At 37.5% G+C, this 26,528-nt stretch overlaps 2 protein-coding genes across 2 annotated transcripts in view; both read left to right on the plus strand.

Moving 5' to 3' along the window:
• The window catches only part of LOC132650793 (zinc finger protein 120-like), a 1,051,774-nt gene that overhangs the window by 991,433 nt on the left and 33,813 nt on the right, over positions 1 to 26,528 (plus strand). The window lies entirely within an intron of this gene.
• LOC132650792 (zinc finger protein 431-like) overlaps positions 1 to 26,528 on the plus strand; it is a gene marked incomplete at its 3' end in the record, with an annotated part of 459,955 nt that overhangs the window by 61,242 nt on the left and 372,185 nt on the right. Inside the window, exon 5 of the mRNA XM_060376109.1 lies at positions 11,784 to 11,798. Coding sequence (XP_060232092.1) covers positions 11,784 to 11,798 — 15 coding nt within the window. The remainder of the gene's footprint in view (positions 1 to 11,783; positions 11,799 to 26,528) is intronic.

Here is a 26,528-nt window from a genome sequence, read left to right on the forward strand (position 1 = left end):
AATTTTGATGAGGATTACACTGAATGTTGACTTTGATGTTTTTTTTTTTTTTTTTTTGGATGGAGAGTTTTACTCCATTAATCTTACTTATCAATGAGCAGGGAAGATCTTCCTAGCCCTTGCCCAGGCATAAAAATAAACCATCTTCAAAAATACAGCAGATTAATAGATCCATACTTATCACCCTGAACAAAACTGAAGTCCAAGTGGATCAAAGACCTCAAAATAAAACCAGACACATTAAATAGGCTTGAATAAAAAGTGGGAAATACCCTAGAACTCATTGGTACAGGAGAAAACTTCCTAAACAGAACACCAACAGCATAGGCTCTAAGAGCAACAATCAATAAATGGGACCTCATGAAACTGAAGAGCTTCTGCAAAGCAAAGGACACCGTCATCAAAACAAAGCGACCGCCTACAGATTGGGAAAGAATCTTCACCAACCCTTTATCTGACAGAGGACTCATATCCAGTATCTATAAAGAACTAAAAAAGCTGAAAAGCAGCAAACCAAGTAATCCACTTAAAAAATGGGGAACAGAGCTAAACAGAGAATTCTCTGTAGAGGAATACCGATTGGCAGAGAAGCACTTAAAGAAATGTTCAACCTCACTAGCCATTAGGGAAATGCAAATCAAAACAACCCTGAGATTTCACCTTACACTCATGAGAATGGCCAAGATCAAAATCTCAAGTGACAACACATGCTGGAGAGGTTGTGGAGAAAGGGGAACCCTTCTCCACTGCTGGTGGGAATGTAAACTTGTACAACCACTTTGGAAATCAATCTGGCGCTTTCTCAGACAACTAGGAATAGCGCTTCCTCAAGATCCAGCCATACCACTCCTGGGCATATATCCAAAAGAGGCTCAACTACACAAAAAGGACATTTGCTCAACCAAGTTTGTAGCAGCTTTATTTGTAATAGCCAGAATCTGGAAACAACCCAGATGCCCCTCAACTGAAGAATGGATGCAGAAATTGTGGTACATCTACGCAATGGAATATTACTCAGCAATGAAAAATAAGGAAATCATGAAATTTGCAGGTAAATGGTGGGATCTGGAAAGGATCATCCTGAGTGAGTTGTCCCAGAAGCAAAAAGACACACATGGTATATACTCACTCATATAGACATACAACATAGGACAAACCCACTAAAACCTGTGCATCTAGAGAAACTAAGCAAGAGAGAGGACCCTAACTTAAATGTCCAATCCCCATCCATAAAGGCAAAGAGGATGGACATCAGAAGAAGAAGAAAACAGGAAATAATCTAGGAACCTACCACAGAGGGCCTCTGAAATCCTCTGCCCTACAGACTATCAATGCAGATGCTGAGCCTGATGGGCGACTGTTGGGCATAGTGAAGGGAATTTTGTGTAAAAACTGGGAAATAGTAAGAGCTGGAGAGGACAGGGTCTCCACAAGGAGAGCAACAGAACAAGAAAATTTGAACACAAGGAACTTCCCAGAGACTCATACTCCAACCAAGGACTATTCATAGAGATAACCCAGAACCCCTGCACAGATGTAGCCCAGGGCAGTTCAGAGTCCAATTGGGTTACATAGTAATGTGAAGAGGGATTACCTCTGACATGAACTGACTGGCCTGCTCTTTGATCACCTCCTCCTGAGGGGGAGCAGCCTTACCAGGCCATAGTATAGGACAATGCAGCCACTTTTGATGTGAACTGATGAACTAAGATCAGAAAGGAGAGGAGAACCTCCCCTATCAGTGGACTTGGTGAGTGGCATGCATGCAGAGGGAGGAGGGAGGGTGGGATTGTGAGGGGAGGAGGGAGGGGCTTATAGGGGGATGCAGAATGAATAAAGTGTAATTGATGAAAAATTAAAAAAATACAGCAGATAACTGAAAGCCTTCTGCATAACAAAGGACCACCATCATTCTGAAAATGTAGCAGTGTAAACAAAGGTAAAATAGTTTCACCAACTACACACCCAAATAAAGGCTAACATTCCAATGTATAAATAAGTCAAAACAAAAATTAGATATCAAGAAAATATGCAATACAAATAAAACACATATAATTATAAATAAAGAATTATTTATTACTATTATTAATTACAGTTTATTCACTTTGTATCCCAGGTGTAGCCCCCACCCCCTCCCAAGCCCACCCTCCCTCTTCTTCTCCTATGCCCCTCCCCGAGTCCAATGATAGGGTAGGTCTTCCTCCCCTTCCATCTTACACCAGTTTATCAGTTCTCATCAGGACTGGATTTGTTGTTTTCCTCTGTAGACAGGTAAGGCTGCTACCCCCTCATGTGGAGGTGATCAAAGAGCCGGCCCATGAGTTCATGTCATGTCACTATTTACAGATGATATATGATATTTTAACTGAATGACCCCAAAAGTTCTACCAGGGAACTCCTACAGTTGATAAATCCATTCAGCCAAGTGCCTGGATACAAAATCAACTCAAAAAATTTAGTAGCACTCCTGTATACAAAAGGTAAAAGGGCTGAGAAAGAAATTCACAATATCCCCAAAGGACATAAAGTACTTGGTGTAACTCTAACCAAGCAAGTGAAAGACTTGTATAAAAAAAAATCTTTCGGTCTCTGAAAAAAGAAAATGGAAGAAGATATCACAAGAGAATTCTTTTTTATTATTTTATTGTATTATTCATTTTGGATCCCCCCATAAGCCCCTCCCTCCTCCCCTCCCAATCCCACCCTCCCTCCCATTTCTGCATGCATGCCACTCCCCAAATCAACTGATAGGGGAGGTTCTCCTCTCCTTTCTGATCTTAGTCTATCAGTTCACATCAAAAGTGGCTACATTGTCCTCTACTGTGGCCTGGTAAGGCTGCTCCCCCTTCAGGAGGAGGTGATCAAAGAGCAGGCCAGTCAGATTATGTCAGAGGCAGTAATGGGAAGCCATTACTATGTAACCCACTTGGACACTGAACTGCCATGGGCTACATCTGTGCAGGGGCTCTAGGTTATCTCCATGAATAGTCCTTGGTTGGAGTATGAGTCTCTGGGAAGTTCCCTGTGTTCAAATTTTCTTGTTCTGTTGCTCTGTATGTGGTGACCCTGTCCTCTCCAGCTCTTACTATTTCCCACTTCTTACATAAAATTCCATTCATTCTGCCCAACAGTTGACCATCAGGTTCAGCATCTGCTTAGATAGTCTGTAGGGCAGAGGTTTTCAGAGGCCCTCTGTGGTAGGTTCCTATTTTGTTTCCTGTTTTCTTCTTCTGGCTTTCAGAAGCCCTCTATAGAAGGTTCCAATCCCCATCCTGAAAGGCAAAGAGGATGGACATCAGAAGAAGAAGAAAACAGGAAACAAGAGAATTCTTAAAGAAATAATTCAAATGGCTGAGAAACATTTAAAGATATGTGCAAGATCCATAGCCACTGGGGAAATGGAAACCAAAAGTAGTTTGAGGTATGGTCTAAAGAGAGTCACAATGGCTAAGAATATTCAGACATTGCTAGTAGGAGTACAAACATGTTTAGCCACTAAGGACATACTTGTGGCTTTTCTGCAGCAAGGTGGGAATTGTTCTGCCTCTAGAACCAACTATACTACTCTTGCGCATATATCCAAAGAATGTTTCATCCTTCCATGGAAACATTTGTGCAAACATGTTTATGATTGCTCCAATAAATACTTCCAGAAATTGGATATAACCCAGACATCCATAGCAGAAGAATAGATAAAGAAAATGTGGACATTTACACAACAAAATAGTACTCAGTCATTTTACAAAGTAAATCATGAAATGTGAAAGTAAATGCTTATCTGCAGACAAACTAGAAAGAAGTCAGTCTGAGTATCTAGTAACACAAGTTCAAATATACTAATATGGCATCTATCTTCTTACATGTTAACATTACTTTTAAAGTGAATGACAAGCAACCTACAGTACATAAAACCATGTAGGATACACACAGAATAAGGGACTAGTGTTCGAGAACAAGTAACTAGATCTCCCTAGGATAGGTCAGTAAAATAGTTATTTATAGATGGAGGATGGGCTCATAAAGAAGAATTAGTTGGAAGTGGGGAAGAAAGAGGACATTAAGGAAAGTAATATTATGAGAGAGCGAAGATGAAATGTCAATTGAATGTTACTGTAGTAACCTAATACAGCAGGAGCTTCCTAAAATGTATACATATCTGAAGGTGATCCAAATGAAATAATACAAGAGAGTCTCAACAGGATGTCACTTGTCATCAAATGAAGAATGGGTTTTATCGACTTGAGGTGGTGGCCAAAAGAGTCTTATTTGAATGCCCAAACAATGCACACTTTTATCAAGATTATAATTTGCTCTCCATAACTTCACTGCAAGTCTCTATCGCTGAATACAGCACTTACACAACTCACTGAACACAGAGACATTAAGCTGGTGCCTACATAGAAATTTCACTGTATAGGTATATTTATCTATATCTGGACTGATGTAGGATAGATAGATAGATAGATAGATAGATAGATAAATAGATTTATTTGTGTGTGTAATCTATCTGTCTATCTATCTATCTATCTATCTATCTATCTATCTATCTATCTATCTATCTATATCAGATAGATGATAGATAGATTTGTGTGTAACCACTATATATTTTTTTAAAATTCCAGTAAACAAATTTTGCAAGACTATACATAGGAGACATCAATTAATTATTTTGTTTGTTTATATACAAGAATTAACAGTACATAATTATTTTTCACTTTCCTACCTTCAAAGCCTCTTGTAGTTTTAGCTCTTTTGAAATTTCATGGCTGCATTTTCATGAATGGAGTTTACATAAGTTAGATATCAAATTTTGATTTGCATTATATTGTATATGTCTTATTATAACAATATATATAATAAAAATACCATGAAATTATATCGGTAGTAATTATGATAAACAGTATTACAGTAAAGTAGAAAAGGTATAGATATGAAGTACTTTTCTTTTTGGTTGTTATTATGAGATAGTTGACTGACTCCAGCCATCTCAAGACTTCTGCTGCCAGGTTCAAAGCTGAGTTCATAATCACAGGCTCCAAAACTTACTCCTATCCTGATTCTTAAGATGGTTAATGTTTGTCTTTTAATCAGGAAAGAATGTAAAGAGTAATGTGGCTGATAAGCTAAGCTAAGCATACAAGTTGTAAATGTGTTGTCTGTCATGACTTAAATTGCCTATGAGCATCTTGCCCCCTCTTTTGGTCCTGTATAATTCTGAATTTGGTGCCAGATATCCAGGAGGAGGTCTGAATGCAAAAGCTGAGTTGAGAACCCTGAACCCAGGTGTCCTGCATAAGGCTGAGTCAGTAGTGTTTACTTTCTTGGTCAAAACCCCATGTCAAAGTATGATTGAAATATCCCTTTCCAGCCTCCTCCCATGTTCCTCCTCTAATCCACTGATAAGGGATGTCCTCTTCCTCTATCTTACTGTAGCTTATCAGGTCTCTTCAAAACTGTCTGGATCTACTTTCCCTGTTGCTTAGTTTAGCCACCTTGACTAGTGGAAGTGATCAAAGAGCTATCAAAGTGATCAAAGCATGACGTCCCCTGCTCCTCATCCTAGGAGAAATCAAATGTTCAAACTAATCTCACAACAGCAATCCAAAACAAACAAGCTGTTTTTGGATGAACTACAATTTTGTCTCAGATTCTTGTGCTCTCCAAAGTCACTGTGGACCATGATGAAATCATACAGATTGTTGAAGAAAGAACCAAACATGTTTTTCACCCACATGGAGGAACCAGGTGCAGAGCCTCAGGGCTATGGGATTCCAAGAACACCACGATGAGAGGAAAACAGAACAATAAAAAGACAACAAATTCAAAGCAAGTCTGGCTACAATGACAGAAATATCTCAGCACTGTGAGCCTCAGTTGTCTGGACTTTGCTACAGTGTGTGCGATGGCCTGTTATCAAAACCTTTGGGTAAGCACAGACTAAGAGCCTGAAGCAACAGTAGGAAGCAGCTGTAGCATATGAAGTCTTCTCTGACATTGTTGAGGTCTGAGCCTATTGCAGGAACTAAGCCAATAATCTCCTTGGATCCACCTTGATGCAGACTGTCTCTGTGTAGTGAAGAGCCTGACATGTCCCTTCCTTTGCTTTGCCTCAGCCTCCTCCTAAAACCTGTGTATACATTGATGGAGATGCCTCTGTTCGATTGTGCTTATTACGAGGAAACCAACCCCTACATGGAGGGAGACGTTAACCTTGCTACATTTATCCCCATTTCCATCCCACTTGATCTACCCCAATACCGCCAGAACCTTTTTGACAGAGAACCAAGTCTACTATGGAATATCAGCCTGTGAGTACTTGTTTGAATGTGCTATGTTTGTTCTGGTTCAAAGATAGTACATGACCTGCTAAATACAAATAATTCCAATGAGAATAATGAACTAGATGCAGAACAATGTGAAAAAGTTTCATATTTTTTCTGCTTCATTGTGCTTCTGCAAACATTTCCACTTCTCTTTGTTATGTTTCCAATCAGGAAGAAATCAGACAGTGAAATAACCAACCTTTGTGTCCGCTCCATGGTGTGATTCCATGGTCAGACTTAACATATTTTTAACACAAGGACTGTAATATGTCAAGATAAGTTTCTATTCTTCTCAGGTCCATTTGGCCATCTAAATGTCTTTTGATTAAATATCTGTTTCTTTCCAGAGACTTGGAGAGATTCTGCTAAAGTGAACTTGAATATTCCTATGTCCTCAGTACAAATCTTAGACTCTCTGGTTTCACATGTTCTGGCTTTATTATCTTTTAAAGTATCTCAGAGTTTAGACACTGTGGTAGTACTTATTACTGATACTGTAATAGAGTTTTCTGAAATTCATGTTTTTCATGCCCATATTCTGGCCCCTTCTTAGTTAGCTCTGCTGGAAACCCAGTGTTCTCTGATTTGATTGGTGGATTTATGATTTTAATTTGCAACCTTTCTGTCTGTCTTTCTCCTCCCCCACAATCTCAATTTGGTTTTAGGATTTGTATTTTATGGTACTCAGTTTTCCCTGTGTACATCTGTTTATTCTATCCTTCATCCGAGTTCTGGTGGAGACTGCTGATTCTTGCTTCAATGCCCAGATGAAATCATTGATTGGCTCTGTCTTCTTTTCTGTTGTTCATCTCTTTACATTCTGAAGTATTCATCAGACACTTTATCTCTCTGAGAAACTGTGTGTTAGGTTGTTGGTTATTTGTGATACTGTGGAGGAGTCATTAGGCTTTTTCATATTCCTGTTTTTCAGATGATGCTATAATTGGTACATGTGTTCATTTGAACATCAATTTTGGGATTAGGGTGGTCCTTTGCTGAAAAGTACCTTCTTGAAACTTGAGTACATATTTCCTTTCTGAGCAGGAAATAAACATACAAGCCTGGTAGTTGTATTGTTATGGAGTATTTGCATAGAAAACACACACACACACACATCAGGATTCCTATTTTTTTGGAAGTAAACAACTCTTGCGAATGTTTTCACAAGATATAGAAAGCATAGTTCAGTAGCCCACCGCAGCCAGAGAGAGAAGGAATCCCAACACAGGAAGAAGAAAATAGCCCATCCTCAGAGATAAAGAAAAGACAGAGAAAAACTAAATTGTCAATTGACCGGTCTTAATCTAGATTCTGTTTGACCTGTGATAGGTGGATCAAGTCTCAACTCCTTGAAGTTTAAATCATGGTTGTTTAAAGTTTACACACAGATATAAAAGTTCTGAATATATTATCATGACCACAATCTATAATCTACATTGAAAATCTCAGTGTAGGAAAAGCAGGTAGCAAGTGTCTGTAAACAGTTGGAGTAGACTGATGCTTTACAGATAAGTTTGGGTTCCAAAAAAGGATGGTTCTGAGCAAAAACAAACAAACAAACAAACAAACAAAAACTAGCCTTTCCTCTCTCTGAAGATGTAATCACAGATAAGTTTCAGCAAAACGAGAAGCATTGAAGTATGTCTTCAACAGGAATGAAAGGACATTAAAAAATTTGAACACAGGGAACTTCCCAGAGACTCATACTCCAACCAAGGACTATTCATGGAGATAACCTAGAACCCCTGCATAGATGTAGCCCATGGCAGTTCAGTGTCCAAATGGGTTTCATAGTAATGTGAAGAGGGACTGCCTCTGACATAATCTGTTTGGTCTGCTCTTTGACCACCTCCCACTGAGGGGGGAGCAGCCTTACCAGGCCACAGTAGAGGACAAGTCAACCACTTTTGATGAGAACTGATAAACTAAGATCAGAAAGGAAAGGAGAACCTCCCCTATCAGTGGACTTGGGGAGTGTCATTCATGGATTTGGAAAGTGGCATGCATGCAGAGGGAGGAGGGAGGGTGGGATTGGGAGGGAAGGAGGGAGGGGCTTATGGGGGATACAAAATGAATAAAGTGTAATTAATAAAAAAAGTTTGATCCTGTAACTATGAGAAGACTAGCCAGGATTTTCACCTGGTGGTTTTCATAGCACATCAGAACTCCACTGATTAATATTTTAAAACTCTGAAACTTTAAACTCTTTAAGTCTCATTTTCACATACTTTAAAATACTTTCTCAGACATTTACATCTTACAATTACATACCCTAAATCACTTTCTTAGACATTCAAAATTTACATAAACTTTAAAGCATGTGTTTCCCCAATCTAGGCATTTACCAGGAGGCAGATTTGTTTGATTACTGGGATAAATGATTGACAAGAAAGTTATTTTAAATGAAAGAACCGTAAAATGTAAACTGTTAGGTATTAGTAGCTTCAGTTTGAATCTCATTTAAATCTAATTTTGTGAGATTAGATTTTTCAATGTCAAGCCAGCAAGGTAATGCCTTCTTCAGCAGGGAATCTAGATATCTGTAGAAAAGAACAAGGCCTGGCTTTCATGCATGATATGGACAGACCATGCAGCTGCAGCCTTTTTAACAGGAGCTGCCTAAAGTTTCATAACCTCTGCTAAACTTCTAGAGTGACAACCTGCTGTGAACATGACAAGAGATATAAGAGGAGTCAATTTGAGCAGGATGTATAATCTAAATGGCCTCTATATCAGTCAAAATGACAGAGACTAAATGGAAACCTGGGCACCCAGTCTGGGTCCTCCATGGCGTTCTCAAAGACTTTGTATGGAGTAAGGGTTAACGGTCTTTGGATGCCACACAAAACAACATTGTCTTCAGCTGCCATGCAAGGCATCATGATCCACCAAACATCAGACTCGTGAGGGCTGAGATTTGTTTTTTTTTTTTTTTATGGAGCAGGAACTTGAAAAAGTAACCTATTTTGGCCAGGCAGAGTAGAGCATTTAACTCAACAGTGTCCAAAGGTTAGACAGGGATTTATTGTTGGGTGAAGCATGTGGCAATTCATGGTTCAGTCATCATCATCATCACAGTTGAAATATGATCAAAGGAAAGGCCATTTCTGCCTACCTTAGCTACCAACTCCAGATGTCTGGCAGAGACATCATTTTCATTACATCTTAAATCCATACTCAGCAGAACTCTCTGAGGACTTTGAGGGAAAGCATCTAACTTATTGCCATATTTTTTCACTTGAATACTTTTTATTAATTAATTCCATTTACATATTGTTCAGAGGCCCCACACTCTTCTCCTCCCAATCCTACTCTCTCTCCCACATTATCCTCCAGTATTCTGTTTCCTACCTACCCAGCCCCTGTAGTTTTATGATGACTGAGTTTGTTTTCCTCCCCTGTGGTCTGTTAGGGCAGTTCCATCAGGGGAAAGTGATCAACAAACAGAAAATATAGTCCATGTCCACTCCACTAACTAGTGGGCCCATGTGAAGCCTAATCAGCACATCAGCTACTTTTATGTAGAGGACCTATTTTGAGACCATGTATTGTCCTTGGTGGGTGCATCGGACTCCTTAGGACCCTCTGGGCCCTGGTTGATTGTCTCTGATGATGTTCTAGTGGCATTCCTGTCACACAAATATAAATGAATAAATATACAGATGTAACCAACTGAATTAATTCTTTAGTCTTTAGTATTGCTTTTATGTGACTGGAAAAACATAAGCCCTCAGCTCAAATGAAAAAAAAAAAGAATTTCTTCTTGAATAAATTTGAGAGTCTATGAACACAATTTAGGTTATCCCAAATTCCATGAAACAATGTGGAAGCAGCTTCATCAATAGTAACAGAATAAATAAAGAAAACTATGAATCCAATACAGGAGTGGAAACCTCAGAGAGGATGTTGACAGCAAAATGGGGCAAGTTATCATACAGGCCCAAGATGGCTATGTGATGGCATTCTTGTCTTTTACATTGGCAAAAGCCAGGAGTGTGCTGGGTTGTGGAGAGCCGGGGTTTGGTTGCCATGGTGCTGGCTTCCTCCCTCAAAACTGGTAAACCATTATGACTGTTGGGCAACCGTCATTACGAGCCCAGCCCTGGGCGTCATATGGGGTGATGGGTGAGCAGCCAATCAGGGGATGATACGTCATCTCACACCATGGGTGAGCAGCCAATCAGGGAATGATATGTTATCTCACACCACTCTGGTGCGAGCAGGGCTTATATAAACAGCGCCACTTCGGGGCTCGGGGTCTTCCTCCTTTCATCCTTTGACTGCAATAAAGCTTGCTGCAGAAGGATCCTGTTGTTCGAGTGTGTTCTTGCTGGCGAGACGATTACGCGGGTCACAACACTGGGTTACTACATTCTAAAATGATTTTATTCATCACCTAATATATAGATAGATACATAGATAGATAGATAGATAGATAGATTGATAGATAGATTGAGAGATAGAGATATAGAGACATAGAGATATAGATATATAGATACAGATACAGATATAGATAGAGCTATCATTTTAACCGCAGAGGTGTCCAAGAAATGGCTACTCAGGGTGCTGCAGGTAGCCCAGGCTATGGTAATGATCCTCTCCAACTACAACATTGCAATCTCTCCACATCAATGAAGTTTTCATAGCCAGTCTTTGCAGACATGGCTCTGTCCAGGAGCTCTCATTGATAAATGCATACATTCCTGCAGTTCAAGATTTAGTATGGGATAATTCTCGGGGAAAACTAATTCTCTTTCTCTTGGTTTTTGCTCATTGCCTACTTTTGCCCAATAGATTCTCTCTTAACAGAATATTTTTAAATATTCTTTATTAATTACACTTTATTTATTTTGTATTCCCCCTGTGGTTCCCTCTCTTCTCCCATCCCAATCCCTCCCTTCTTCCACCCTCTACATGCATGCCCCTCCCCAAGTCCACTGATAGGAGAGGTCTTCTTTTTTGTCCTTCTGATAGAGAGCTCACCTTCTTATAGAGGTGCGAATATCACAGCTGTGCCTGGTGCCCAAAGATGCCAGAAGGGATTTTATAAACTGGAGCTAAACATGTTTCCAAGGCCACCCTTCGGGCACTGAGAACTGATGCTAGCTTTTATTCAAAGTGGCCTATATATAGAGAGATGCCCGGGCATCTGTCTATACCACAGAGAGACACTTTAACACTAGGAGTGCATATAAACTTATTAGGATTTTCATAAGTGAGTATAACATTGAATCACTACAAAAGAAAAGGAGATGAAGCTCTTACTTATATTCCTAGTGAACTCCTTAGTGAACTTCCATAACCCAGTGCTTCCATGAGCCAAAACATCATAAGCCAAAACATCATGAGCCAAAATACATAAGTATGTATTCAGTACTCATAGGATACAAACAAGTGATATTTTATGCACACAATGAACACCCAAAAATATTAGAAACAGTTAAACTTCTGAGAGTTTAGGAGCCATTTGATGATGTTCCTAGGTTGTCATGAGCTTATTCACACAAGATTTACATGTCACAGGAAAAATCAAAGACTAGGACCCCTAGGTTCCTGTATTTGATAAAGAAGTTTTGAGAAAAATCTACTGACAATACCCATCATTCTGTTCCTCTGGTTTAGATTCAATCTGAGAAATTATCAATATTTGCTGACCTTATACTTTGCCATTGAAGAGATCAATAAGGACTCAAACCTGCTTCCCAATATGACCTTGGGTTCCCACATCTACAATGCCTTCAGTTCTAACAAAAGAACCTTAGAGGACCCTCTGGTGTGGCTATCTGGAAGGAGTGATTATATCCCTAACTACAAGTGCAATGCTCAACACAAAGCTCTAGGAATCATTTCAGGAAAAAAGCCAGAATTTTCTGCTGCGATCGCAACACTTTCAGCACTCTACAATGTCCCACAAGTAAGTTCCAAACATTTTAAAGCACAATCACATCTTAGGCCTGACCAAAACTAACAAACCAACAAAAGAACAATAACAGAACAAACAAAAGAAAACAGAGAAGTGGATTATGTCTAGTGTAGGCAGATTTCAAATAGTAGTGAAGGAATTATTTTGATATGGTGACAGTTAAAAGATGAAAGAGTGTGGTGAAAAGCATAGACAGAAAATTTAAGCAGATTGCTTAGTAGTATCTATGATTCTATCTCCAAACAATGGATGATGTACTGTGGATACTCAGTCTGCATTTGATCATAAGTCTAATTCTACAGCAAAGATTCCTAACTACCCAATCTAGCATAAAAATGTCTCAAAATTCGTATGGTTATCAATACCTGACATATAGAAAAAGAAAGTACAGGACATGTAACTAAGTTTGGAACACTGTTTAATGCCATCACCGATAAAAATATCTCAAGGACTTAATGATCTCATTAAGGAAAGTAGATCTCAGAATAGCACCCACAGAGACCAACCACTTAGCTCTACCATCGCCATTGACACTTGCCAGGCTACACCAAAAAAATGCATCTATCAGCAGGCATTACTACAAACAGAAAAGACTCGGTGAGCACAAGAGTCAGCAATAATCAAGATTAAAAAAAAAAACATAGGATGACTCTTATTGTTATTAGTCAGATGAACAATTCATAAATGTATTTTAAGCTAATACAACAAAAAATAAAAGACAATAATTTACATCTGTCTGAGTTTTGTCTCTATCAAATCTATCGAGAGGGATGATGCAATAAACCCCTGGCAATGTGGCCTCAGATCTTCACAGCTTGCACCATTTTACCTTAGGAAACTGAGTCTCTAAAAACTTTGTTAGTCTCTTTCCATATTTGTTTCCTAAAGGTGAAGGTTCTCGGAAATATGGTGTTTTGTGACTAGAAAGTACCTGTTAATGCTTTCTGCACTTTTCTCCATGTCAGATACTCTTTTGCATTGTTACTGCAACAAGAGAGATCTATCTTGCCCTTCAAAGCCAGTGAAGAGCTTTTTGTTTACTTCTTGGCTGCTTCAGACACCTTAGTAACTTTGGAACTTATGGTATTTGTAAAAGCCTGTATTCCACCACATAATTTAGGAACAAGCTGATCTCACAGAATACATCCTCCTTAACAATATTCAGTCCTTTAAGGCTCATATTTGAATTATGAAGTCACTTCCTCATTCAGGGTGATGATTCCAAATACCTAAAACTCAGAATCACTTTTTTCTTTGCTCCTTCAGGTCACATATGGACTGTTTGATTCCATGCTTAGTGACAAAGATACATCACCATCCCTTTATCAGATGTCTACTAAAGACAGAGGTCTAGCCCAAGGGCTGATCTCTTTATTGCTCCACTTTGGCTGGAAGTGGGTGGGGCTCATTGTGTCTGATGATCAGAGAGGAAGGGAGTTTCTCTCTGACCTGAAAGTAAAGATGGTATCAGAAGATATCTGTGTGGCTTTTACAGAAAAACTCCCAGATAATTGGAATGAAAATATAAAATATGACTATGGTTTGCTGAACTTGAAACAACATACAGGAGTAAATGTGAATTTATTCTATGGTGATATGGATGACTTGCTGTTCTTCTGTGTAAACATGCGTATCTTTGTCACCAGAAAGAGGGTGTGGATCTTTGCAAAGCCACACTCGACATACTTAGAGTCTATACTAAATGAAAAGCATGTTTTGATAAACCTATTCAGTGGAAGCTTCTCATTTTTAAAAAAGAGAACTATCCCTGGCTTCAAGCACTTTCTTGAGGCCCTTACACCCTCCCATTACCCAGGAGATGTTTACTTCTCTAAGTTCTGGATTGACAATTTTAATTGTTCACCTCCTGCTTCAGGATGTGGAAATCATAAACCTTGTCCAGTGAATATTTCCCTAAAGACTAAGGATAAAATAAATGATATGATGACTATTTCTGAGCCAAGCTATTCCATATGGAGTGCAGTGTATGCAGTGGCCCATGCCCTGCATAAAATGCTATTGAGCAAAACTGAAATGGAATCTAAAGAAGACAAAAACACAGACTGGCTTCTACCATGGCAGGTAAGCCTCACTCATAAGCAGGGGAAGCTGAGAATCTTACATTATTAGTAAGTAATTTGCTGTGGTCAAGCCAATAAAACATTTTCATCTTATAATTGAAAGTATAAGTTAAAATGGAAAATGGTTTAAGTTTCTCTCCATTTAGTCTGAGGTTGGCTATAGGCTTGCTGTATTTTTGTCTTTACTATGTTTCAGAATGTGCCTTGTATCCCTGATCTCTCCAAGACTTAGTTAAACATGAGTGGGTATTGGATTTTGTCAAATGCTTTTTCGGCATCTAAGAAGATGATCATGTGGTCTTTCTCCTTCAGTTTGTTTATATGATTGATTACAATGATGGATTTCTGTATATTGAACCTGCATTCCTGGGATTAAAACTACTTGGTCATGGTGGATGATATCTCTTATGTGTTTTGGGTTTGAGTTTGCAATTATTTTGTTGAGTATTTTTGCATCAATGTTCTTAAGAGAGATAGGTCTGAAGTTCTCTATTTGTTGGGTCTTCATGAGATTTAGGTATCAAGGTGACTGTGGCTTCATAAAATTAGTTTGGTAATGTTCATTCTGCTTTTCATTTGTGGAATAGTTTGAAAAGAATTGGAGTTAGCTCTTTTTAATGTCTGTAAAATTCTTCACTGAAACCCTCTGGCCCTGGACTTTTTTGTAAGGGATACTTTTGAGACTGCTTATATTTCTTTGGGGCATATAGAGTTCTATATTTAATCTATTTACCCAATCTTGATTTAATTTTGGTAAATGGAATCTATCAAGAAAATTGTCCATTTCATTTAGAATTTCAGATTTTGTGGCATATAGGCTTTTGTAGTAGACGTAATGATTGTTTGGATTTCCTCAGTATCTGTTGTTATGTCCCCTTTATCTTTTCTGATTTTGCTGATTTCGACAGTTTCTCTCTGCCTTTTAGTTAGTTTGCCTAAGGATATGTCTATCTTGTTGATTTTTCTCAAAGAACCAGCTTTGGGTCTCTTTGATTCTTTGAATTGTTTTCTTTGTTTCTAATTCATTGATTACAGCTCTGAGTTTGATTATTTCCATTTCTCTACTCCTTTTGGGCATGTCTGCTAGTTTTCCCCCCAGGGATTTTAGGTGTGTCATTAAGTTGCTTGTATGAGATGTCTCAAACTTCTTTCTGGCAGCACTTTGTGCTATGAACTTCCTCTTGGCACTGCTTTCATTTTGTCCCATAAGATTTTATTACTATTGTTCTGTAGTACAACTTGAAGTCAGGTATGGAAATGCCTCCAGAAGTTCTTTTATTATACAAAAAGTTTTAGCTATTCTGTTGTGTGTGTGTGTGTGTGTGTGTGTTCCATATGAAGGTGAAAATTGTTCTTTCAAGGTCTGTGAAGAATTGTGTTGCTATTTTGATAGTAATTGCATTGAATCTGTAGATTGCTTTTAGTAGGACTGTCATTTTTACTATGTTAATTTGACCAATCCATGAGCATGGGTGATATTTCCATCTTCTGATGTCTTTTTCAGTTTCTTTTTTCAGAGATGTGAAGTTCTTGTCACAGAGGTCTTTCTCTTGCTTGGATAGTTACCCCAAGATATATTATATTACTTCTGGATATTGTGATGTACGCTGTTTTCCTAATTTTTTATAAGTCCATTTATCATTTATAGTCATGTGGACTACTGATTTTATATGTTAATTTTATAACTTATAAAATTCTTCTTAGCACTGCTTTCATTGTGTCCCAGAAGTTTAGGCATGTTGCCCCTTCATTTTCATTGAATTCTTGAAAATCTTTAATTTATTTCTTCCCTGACTCAGTGGCCACTGAGTTTTTCAGTTTCCATGAGTTCTTTTTTGTTTTGTTTGTTTGTTTGTTTTGTTTTTTTAGGTTTTCTCTTGTTTCCATTGTTATTGATATCTAGCTTTAATCCTTGGTGGTCTGATAAGATAAAAAGGTTATTTCAACTTTATTGTACCTTTTGAGGCTCACTCTCTGTCCAAGTCAATGGGCAATTTTGGAGAAGCTTCTGTAAGTTGCTAAAAAGAAGGTATATTCTTTTTGTCTGGGTAAAAATTCTATATATGTCTGTTAAATCTATTTGATCTGTGCATATGTTAGTGTAATTGTTTCTCTATTTTCTGTCTTCATGACCTGTATTTTAGTGAGTGTGGGGTTTTGAAGTCTCCCTCTATTACTGTGGCTGTATTAGTGTATAATTTAAGCTTCAGTAATGTTACTTTTACAAATGTAGGTGCCCTTGTATTTGGAGCAAAATATTCAAAATTTAGACATCATCTTGGTGTATTTTTTTCTATTTTATGTATCCTTTTGCTATGATATGTGTCCTCTCATATCTGTTTTGAATAAATTCAGTTAAAAGATCATTTTATTAGATATTACGATGGCTTCTTTCAACTTTCATCTTGGGTCAGTTTCCTTGAAAAACCTATTTCCATCCCTTCACTCTGAGGTAATGTCTTCCTTTGTTTTTAAGATTTTTTTGTATGTAGCAAATTGATAAGTCCTGTTTTATGCATCCACTGTGTTAGTCTGTGTTTTTTTATTGAGGGACTGTGTCTATAGATGTTGAATGATACTAATGATTAATGATTGCTAGTGCCTGTTATTTTGATTTTTAAGATTGCAGCAAGTTTTTGTGTTTCTGTTCGTTTGGTTTTGCAGCAGCGGTGTTATTTATTTTCTGTGTTTCTCTGGGTGTTGTTTACTTTCTTTGGTTGGGCTTTTCCTTCTAGTATCTTCTTTACAGTTGTGAAGCATAGACACTGGCATTTTCTAGTCCACAGCATGACCTCTCACTTGCTGTGAAGTCACTACAGTCAAATCCTTAGTAACCATGTACACTGGGTGTTGCCATTTTGGATCCTCTTCAAATCTACATCTTCTAAATGGAAATATTATTTTCTGGTCCTGGAGAAAAACACAGGGCCTTTTTTCAACTAAGGACATGCTACACACTATACTATCTTGCATCTCATAGACAATATTTCTACTTGTGTTCAGTAGCTTTTGCATTATTTCTATGGGGAATAATTTTAATCTCTCTAAACAACTGGGAAGACAAATAAACAAACTAAGCACTTTCAAAAAGAAAGCCATGTTAGAGAAAGGGAAAATGAAATTTTCTTTAAAGTCAGCCAGTAATCTGTGTGGGCCACTCATATCATATGATGTCTTTCTTCAGCTTCATCCATTTCTGAGAAAAATTAAATTTATAAATGCTGCTGGAGATGAAATAAGCTTTGATGAGAACAGGAATATTAGGGAAACGTATGACATACAAAACTTTATTGCATATAGTTTTCGAAATGCATTACTACTTAAAGTGGGAGAGTTTGTCTTCAAGAGTGCACAAGATCAAGGCTTTTTCATCAATGAAGTTCTGATTCAATGGCCAAGCAACTACAAACAGGTCTGGAAATTTTTCAGTATTTAATATGAAGGGAATTATTTGTAAAAAAATTATAAAAAATGATTGTGTAATGATTCTTTAACCTATTAAAATAATTGTGAAATTTTAATTCTTAGCTCTATTGTGACTGTGAGCTTGTGTGTGGATGTTCATGCACATGAGCACATGTGCTTCTTAAGTCCACAGTAAGCTGTGGTTATCTTCTTCAGTTGCTGTCAACTTTATTTTTATCTGTGTGAAACCCGTACTTTCTGATTTTGCTGAAAACAGTGGCCAGCATTACCTAGGTTCTCTCTCTGTCTTCATGATCATAAAGTTTGGATTACAGGCCTATTTTTCTGCACCCAGCTTGTGTTCCATCCTTTCATCATGATCAAATTCACATTTTCCTGCTTATGTGGCAAGCATGTTAAATACTACAACATTTCTTTAGTTCTGTTTGATGACTTTAAATCAGAAATAAACCAATATTTCAGAATTACATATATGTATATTTACATAAATACACATACAAATGCATACATAAGGTCAGTTAATTCCTTAGCTAGAATTAGACGAATTGAATTTAAACGTTTGTGTTTGTTCATAATGCAATGAATGAATAATTGAGAGCTCATGGTTATATGGTGGTATGTATGAGTGTTTCTATATGTAAACATGCACATGCACAGAAACTTATGAAATTTTCTCATATGTTAATTATACAGGCTAGCTGATGCTCAAGCATTCTTCCATTCACACAACTTATGTTCAAGCATATCAATAATTCCACAATGTTGTGAGCTAGCATAAACAATAAATTATGGATTTGGACACAAGACATTTCTGTAAACAATGCATCTGAGCTTCCCAAAATGTGTGTTAGTTACTGAACTCATATTTCAGTGCAAGAGCTGTATGCACTCTTAACAGCTGATCCAGTTATCCAGAAACACATTTCAGTTAATATGTACATATTAGACAGAAACTGAATCCAAACCAAGGCAGAAAAGAGGTCTAAGATAGAAATATTTCCTGTCCTACAAAATTTCTAATATATAACAAATTAAAATTGCATTAGAATTTTATTAGTTATGTGATTATCTAAGAATTCAACTACTGAAATCCCATTTGATGACTACACTAACGTTTGAAAAGAAAGGCAAAGAACAATCACTAACATTGGGAGTCAAGGGTAAAAGTCACAGTAACAGATTATAATTCACCAATGGCAAAACCATTTTCATGACAATATTAAACTTCCTTTTGCAGCTGAATCAGAGTGCATGGGTGTTACTACAAGACTGGAAATATAAAGGTAGAAACAAGTGTGCCTGGAGGCAAGTATGATTGGATTCTTGTCTTAAAAACCAACTGTTCCAAAATTCATACAATAAAATGAGTTCTGGCTGGCTGCATCACAGAAGAGAATATGTTGATGCTCTATACATTTCACACAGGCTAGGCAGTATTGAGTCATGGTTTGGTCATATAAAGGGATGTTGAACATTTAGTATTGAAAAACATAGTAAGTTTAAATCTCCATTCTACATTCCCACATTAAAACCTCAGAGTTCCTCATAAACAAATACAACTTTCATAGGTTATGTGTATTTAGCCTAAACTATTTTAAACTGATGTTCAATATCATGACCAGTTTTTCTGTGTTGCTTTCAGACTCCTCAATCTGTATGTACACAGAGCTGTGGTCCAGGATTCTGGAAAGTTCTACAAAAAGACAGACCGGTCTGCTGTTTTTCTTGTGCATTTTGTCCAGAGCAGCACATTTCCAACCAGACAGGTAGAAAAATAATACTTTTACTCAAAATGTTTGGGAATGCAGAGGGGGAAAGTTAAGAAGTGACTTTGGTGTCATAATGTAGTGCTGTTCCCTATGTCTCTAACATTCATCCCTTAATCCATTATTAATCATTGCTGAAGCCACATAATGTGTGAAGTTTAGAGTAGCAATTCTCATGCTAATGTGTCATATGCTCGCTACTTTTAAAAACCTGCCTTTTGGTGCATGGAAGTGCCATCTTAGCTCTTGCAGTGTACCAGCTCTTGCAGTGTTCCCCATTAAATATGAGATCTCCAGTTGTCCAGGATCTATTTGTATTTCTGTGTTTAACAAGCCTAATGATTCTTGCCTCAAAGTAACTCCAGGAAAACTACTACGACTGATTGTTTCTGAATGTACAAGAAACTGAACTGCATTTACAACACAGTTGTCATTTTCAGTATCAACAATAGAAAAAAAAGCAAGTCTTTGTAAATGAAAACATGGCTGCCTGTTTAGTGTTGTGGTCAACTGTGTGATAACATATATAAGTAACATCATATGGAATGAGCAGGTTGCATTGTTATATACAAACACACACACAAAGACACAAAAATATTTAATAAGAAAAGAGGCTATGTATTTGAGAGTGAATAAATATAAGGTGGGTCCAGGAGAACATTTAGAGAAATGAAAAAGAAGAAGCATAGTCAGGTAATTATCTTATTTTTAAAATGAAAATTTTTACAAGAAAATAAAAAGTCAGAAGGAAAATACATTAATATAATGTCGAGAATAAACTATTTATTATATTAAAAAGGCCAATCCTTAGACAACCATAATACAAGCAGAATTTTTTATGTATTATTGCAAATGATCAAATGTTGAAAATTAATTCTAAGATCTAAAGCTATCATGGGTTAAATTCCTTGCAGAGTGACACATGACTTCAATCCCTATGTTAAAAAGATATGGCGTGAGCAGGCAGCCTTACCTTGTCCCTGATTTCAGTGAAATAATGAAGCTTACATAGGTCATGAATCAAATACCTAATAGAAGTCCTCAAATGGGATTGATTTGAGTTTCTCTCTGTTTAGGTTAATGTTTTCTGTAGGGTTGCTGTATATTGACTTTACTATGTTTAGGTATGTGATCTGTGTCCCTGATCTCTCCAAAATTTTATACATGAATAGGCGTTGGATTTTTGGCTTCTATGAACATGATCATGGAATTCTTACCCTTCTGTTTGTTTATGTGGTGTATTAAATTTATGGATTTCTATAGACTGGACCACTCCTGCATACCTGGGATAAAGCTTATGGGACTGTGGTGGATGATATCTTTTATGTGTTCTTGTACTTAGTTTGCAAGTATTTTACTGAGGTTTTTGTGTCAGTGTTCATTTGGGAAATTGGTCTGAAGTTCATGTCTTTCTTGGGTCTTGACTGTGATGTGACTGCATCTTCATAGAATCAATTTGTTAATGTTCCTTCTGTTTCTTTTTGTGGGATAGTTTGAAGAGTATTGGTATTTACTCTTATTTGAAGGTCTAATCAAATTCTGAGCTGAAACCATCTGGCCCTGGGTATTTTGGATGGGGACTTTTGATGACTTCCTCTCTTTCCTTATGGAAGATAGGATGTTTTATTTACCTGATCTTGACTTAACTTTGGTAAGTAGAATCTATCACAAAAATTGTCTATTTTATATAGATATTAAATTTTTGTGATGTATACACTTTTGAAGTAAGACCTAATGATTCCTTCGATTTCTGTACTTCTATCATTCTTTTCCTTTTTTATTTTGTTCATTTGGATAGTGTCTTTCTGCCTTTTAGTTACTTTGGCTAAGAGGTTGTCTCTTTGTTTGATATTCTCAAAGAACCAGCTCTTGGTTTTGTTGATTCATTGAATCATTTCATTTATAGTATGTTGATTTCAGCACTGATTTTTATTATTTCCAGACCTCTACTCCTCTTGACCCTGTCTACATCTTGTTTTATTCTAGGTCTTTCAGTTGTGTCATTAGATTGCTTGTAAGAGATGTCTCAAATTCCTATACGAAGGCACTTAGTGCTATGAATTTTTCTCTTAGCACTGCTTTCATTGTGTCCCATAAGTTTGGGCATGTTGTGCTTTAATTTTTATTGAATTCTAGGAATTCTTTAAATACTTTCTTTATTTCTTCCATGACACCTGTCATTGAGTAGAGTTGTTTAGGTCCCATGTGTATGAGTAGGCATTTTGCTCTTTCTGTCATTGTTGAAGTACAGATTTAGAACATGGTTGTGTAATTGGATCCAAGGGATTATTTCAGTCTTATTGTATGTGTTAAGACTTGCTTTTTGCCTGAATTTATGTTCAATTTTGGAGAAAGTTCCTTGATTTGCAGAGAAGAAGGCATATTAGTGCCTGGGTGAAAATATTTGAGGACTTCTATTAGGTATTTGATTCATGACCTATGTAAGCTTCATTATTTCACTGTTTAGCTTCTGTGACAATGATCTGTCACTTGGTGAGAGTGAGGTAATGAACTTTACCATTATTACTGTGTTGTGACTGATGTGTGGTTGAAGTTTTAATAATGGTTCTTTTACAAATGCAGGTACCCTTCTATTTGGGGCATAGTTGTTCAAGATATTGTTGTCCTCATGGTGGGTTTTTCTGTAATGAGAATGAAGTATCCTTCACTTCTCTTTTGATTAATTTTGGTAGGAAGACTTTTTTATTAGATATTAAGATGATACTGCCACTTGCTCCTTGGGTCCATTTGATTGGAAAACCTTTTTCTAGCACTTTACTCCAAGGTAGTGTCTATCTTTTGGGCTGAAGTGTGTTTATTGTATGCAGCAGAATGTTGGATCTTGTTTCCATAACTATTCTGTTAGCATGTGTCTTTTTATTAGATTGCTGATTCCATTGATGTTGAGAGATACTAGTCACCAATGAATATGAGCTCCATTTATTGTGGTGTTATTGTTGATAGTGTGTTTGTGTGCTTGTTTTCTTTTTATTTTTGTTCTGAAGTTATCTATATCATGTGTTTTGTGGGTGTAGTTGATCTTATTGGGTTGGAGTTTTCCTTCTAGTAGCTTCTCAAGGTCAGGGATAGTGCATAGACATTGGTTTAATTTAGTTTTGTCATGGAATATCTTCATTCCTCCATCTCTGTTGATTGTAAGTTTTGCTGAGTACAGTAGCCTGCTCTGGCATCTGTGGTCTCTTCACATCTACATGACATCCCCCAGGCCCTTCTAAGTTTCATAGCCTCTGTTGGAAAGTCGGGTGTGATTCTGATAAGTCTGCCTTTATATGTCATTTGATCTTTTTCGTTTGTGCTTTTGACATACTTTTCTTCGTTGTGTAGATTAATTGCTTTGATTATTTTATGGCAAGAAAATTTTCTGTTCTAGTCTATTTAGTGTACTGTAAGCCTCTTGTATGTTTAAGGTTATCTCTTTCTTAAGATTGGAGAAATTTTCTTCTAAGATTTATTAAAAATATATTCTGTACCTTGGAGCCTGGAATCATCTATTTAGTCTATTCCTATTGTTCTTAGGTTTCACAGTTTCATGGAGTCCTTGAACTTTTCTTATTGTATGTTTTCTTTGAGAGATAGATCAGTTTCTTCAATTGTATCTTCAATGCCTGAGATTCTCTCCTTCATTTTTTATATTTTGTGGATGATGCTTATCTCTGTGGTACTTGATCTATTCTCTACGTAGTCCATCTCCAGGGTTTTTTGTTTGTTTCCTTATTGATTCAAATTCTGTTTTCAAGAATTGAATAATTTTAATAATTTCCTTCACCTGTTTAATTGTGGTTTCTTGTCTTTGATGGCCTCTCTTTGTTTGCCCTGTATTTCTTTGAAACATTTGTTCTTTTCCTTTTTATATGTCTCTAATAACTGCATAAACATATATTTAATGTGCTTTTTCTGTGTTTCAGCTGTATTAGAATATTCATTGCTCTTGGGGGTGGGTTCTGGTGGAGCCAGGATGTCCCAGTTTTTGTTGACTGCATTTCTATGCTGGCCTTTAGCCATCTGGTTGTCTGTAGCCTTACCTGTTTCTTCTTGGAAACTGCAGCAAAGACTGGATCTTCCTGTCTTTGGAGTTTAGAGTAGTATTCAGGAAGATGTCAAATGTGCAGTGGCTCAAGAATGGATACTGGCAGTTCAGATGCCAGCACCTTGAAGGGCAAAGCACATGGCAGCATATGGACACATAAACATGTAGGGACTGGTGAATTGAAGACAAGTGTGTGCATGCAATGGAACCATGAATTTTGGGGTGCAGGTACTGGTGCTCATCATTATCAAGGTGCAGGTGCCTCAAGTGGCATCCCTGGATTCCTCAGAATAAAGCTGGGCTGCCACTTGCAGGCCTGCCCCAAATGGTGCTCCCTGTACTCAGATTCCTCTGAGATTTTTCTTCTTGGATCTGGGATCCCTGTAATTTTATTGCTCACCTCGTGTCCACAGGATGACCAGTAGTACAGTGGCTTGGTGGCTTGGATGCTCTCCAAGAAATCCTGAAGCTGCTCTACAGGGAGCAGGAGGAATCCGAATTCTGGCTGCTAGAGCAAACTGTCCCTGGATATGGGGATCCAAACTCACTGGAATATGTGAAGGGGCAGGTGGCCCAAATTTTGCTACTCCTGACTCCGTGAGATGGCCACAGAGAGCCTGGATCAGATCAACTCCATTTTCTGGACGACCTGTCTAGAAAAGGAAGCAGAAAATTTGATGCTCTGGATCTAGCCACCTGTCCATACACTGGTCTCAGAATCTCTGAATCTCTGCCCCTCAGATATGGTGCACACTGGTCTCCACCATATGGAGTCTCCTTGTTTTGATCTTTCATCATTTTCTTTTTTGGGTGGGAGCCTTTTCTGATCTTTTGAATTTACACTTGGGTCTGTTTAGTTCTATTTAGGTTGCTGAATTATTGTTGAATATATCTTTGAATAATGGTTGCTTGACTAAATCTAAAACATCCATTTCATGACCATTTTTAAGCTGACTAGAATATAGTATGTTTTAAAAATATTTCCTTAGAATAGTCTGAAATTCATTGAATTCTGTAGTAATGTTTTTTTTTTTCTGTAATTTCCTTTAAGTACTCAATTTTTTCCTTAATTCACTTGATATATAGGTTTGTCAATTTTCTTTATCTTCAGAAAGAGCCAGCTCTTCCTTTGGTTAATTGTATGTATTGTTTTCTTTGTTTCTGTTTCACTCATTTTCATTACAATATTATTTCTTTTTATTATATTATTAATTTGTGTACTATCGCAGCATCTGCTCACACCTGTCCTCTCAGACCCTCCCTCTCACCTCACCTACCAACCTAATGTGCCCCTCTTCCCTTTCTTTAAAAAAAAAAGAAGTCCCCTATGGATATCAATCAGCCTTGGCATATAAAGTTGAAATAAGATTCAGCACAACTTCTGTTATTGAGACTACACAAGGCAGTAAAATTAGGAGAAAAAGAGTCAGAGACAGCTTTGGTCTTTCTGTTATGTGTCCCCATAAGGACCAAGCTTCACAACTGTTATGTATGTGCAGAGATCCCATATCTGTCCCATGCATGCTCTATTGTTGGGAGTTCATTCTCTGTGAGCTTGTGCCAGGAGCCTTTCTGTGGGGCAATTCTGAGCATGGAAAAGGGAGGTCTTTGCCTACAGGGTGCTCCAGAGAGCAGATGAGGGGTCAGCAATGAGAGGAAGTTAGTCAGCTCAAGTGGTCAGGGTAATCTAGCAGCTGACGTCTAAAATTCAGACCTTTCTTTGTCTCTGACTTATTGTTGACAAGGCTCTTCTTGTTTATACAAGTTTCACAGTGCGAACACAGATTAATGATTATACAAGTGGTACAGAATGGGTGTTTGATTTTTTTTATTATGCAGGAATAAAAGCTCAGTTACAATTTAAAAAGTACACACAGAACATATTTGATTATCATTATTAGCCCTATAACTCTTTAAATAATCTAAAGAATGTCTCCTTCAAAGAAAACACATTTAATATGTGAAAGTGTGCTTTTAGGCTGGCATTGTTTGCAGTATGAGTGCAGTCCAGAGAAACAGAAAATACTTTAACTGGTCTTTTTATGCACAGCAAATACAAATAAATAGCTCCCTTTACTATATGTATCACCATCTATGCTACAAACTAGAAAAAGTTTATTTAAGTCAATCTATCTTATTTACTAAGTTTTATTCTGTCAGGAGTGTACCCTCTGTGACCTTCTATCATTAAACTACATTTTCCAGGAGCTCTAAGCTTATAATAAAGGATCTTAAACCTATACATGAATCTCCAGGCCTCTCAGGGTAGTCACATTGCCTCTGTTTACCCTGTACCAATATACTGTTTAGGGGCATATACCCCAAAAACTCCTGAAATAATGGCCTCAACTCTCTCTCTGCTTAACTCTGCTTAACAATCTCCAGGTCACAAAGATTTTAAAACAGTGGATAGAAAATGTTAAGTTTAGTATTATCATAAGGCTCAGGTCTCATTAGGGCTGGCTGCATTTTCTTCCTCTATGGCCTGGTAAGGCTGCTCCCTGTTAAGGAGAGGTGATCAAAGAGCCAGCCACTGAGTTTATGTCATAGGGAGTCCCTGGTCCCCTTACAATGCAGCCAGTCCTGATGAGAACTGATAGGCTAGGGTCAGTGGGAAGGGGAGGAGGACCTCCTTATCAGAAGACTTGGAGAGCGGTATGGGAGGAGATGAGCATGGGAAGGTGTGGAGGGAATGAGCAAGGGTGCTACAGCTAAGATACAAAGTGAAGAAACTATAATTAATTTAAAATGCCTAATTTAAAAAATGACTCAGACATAATTTCTCTGTAGAAAAAAAAAAAACAGAAATTGAATCTTAGTGCAGAAATACCCCAGTAATGCAAAACACACAAACACACACACACACACACACACACAAAACAGAAGTTAGAAATAGAAGAACAATGATTGTAACAATCTGCTCAGCTTTGCTGGAATAGCACCAATAACTGTACCGGCTTC

This window comes from Meriones unguiculatus, assembly GCF_030254825.1.
Source record: "Meriones unguiculatus strain TT.TT164.6M chromosome 13 unlocalized genomic scaffold, Bangor_MerUng_6.1 Chr13_unordered_Scaffold_33, whole genome shotgun sequence".
NCBI lineage: Eukaryota > Metazoa > Chordata > Mammalia > Rodentia > Muridae > Meriones > Meriones unguiculatus.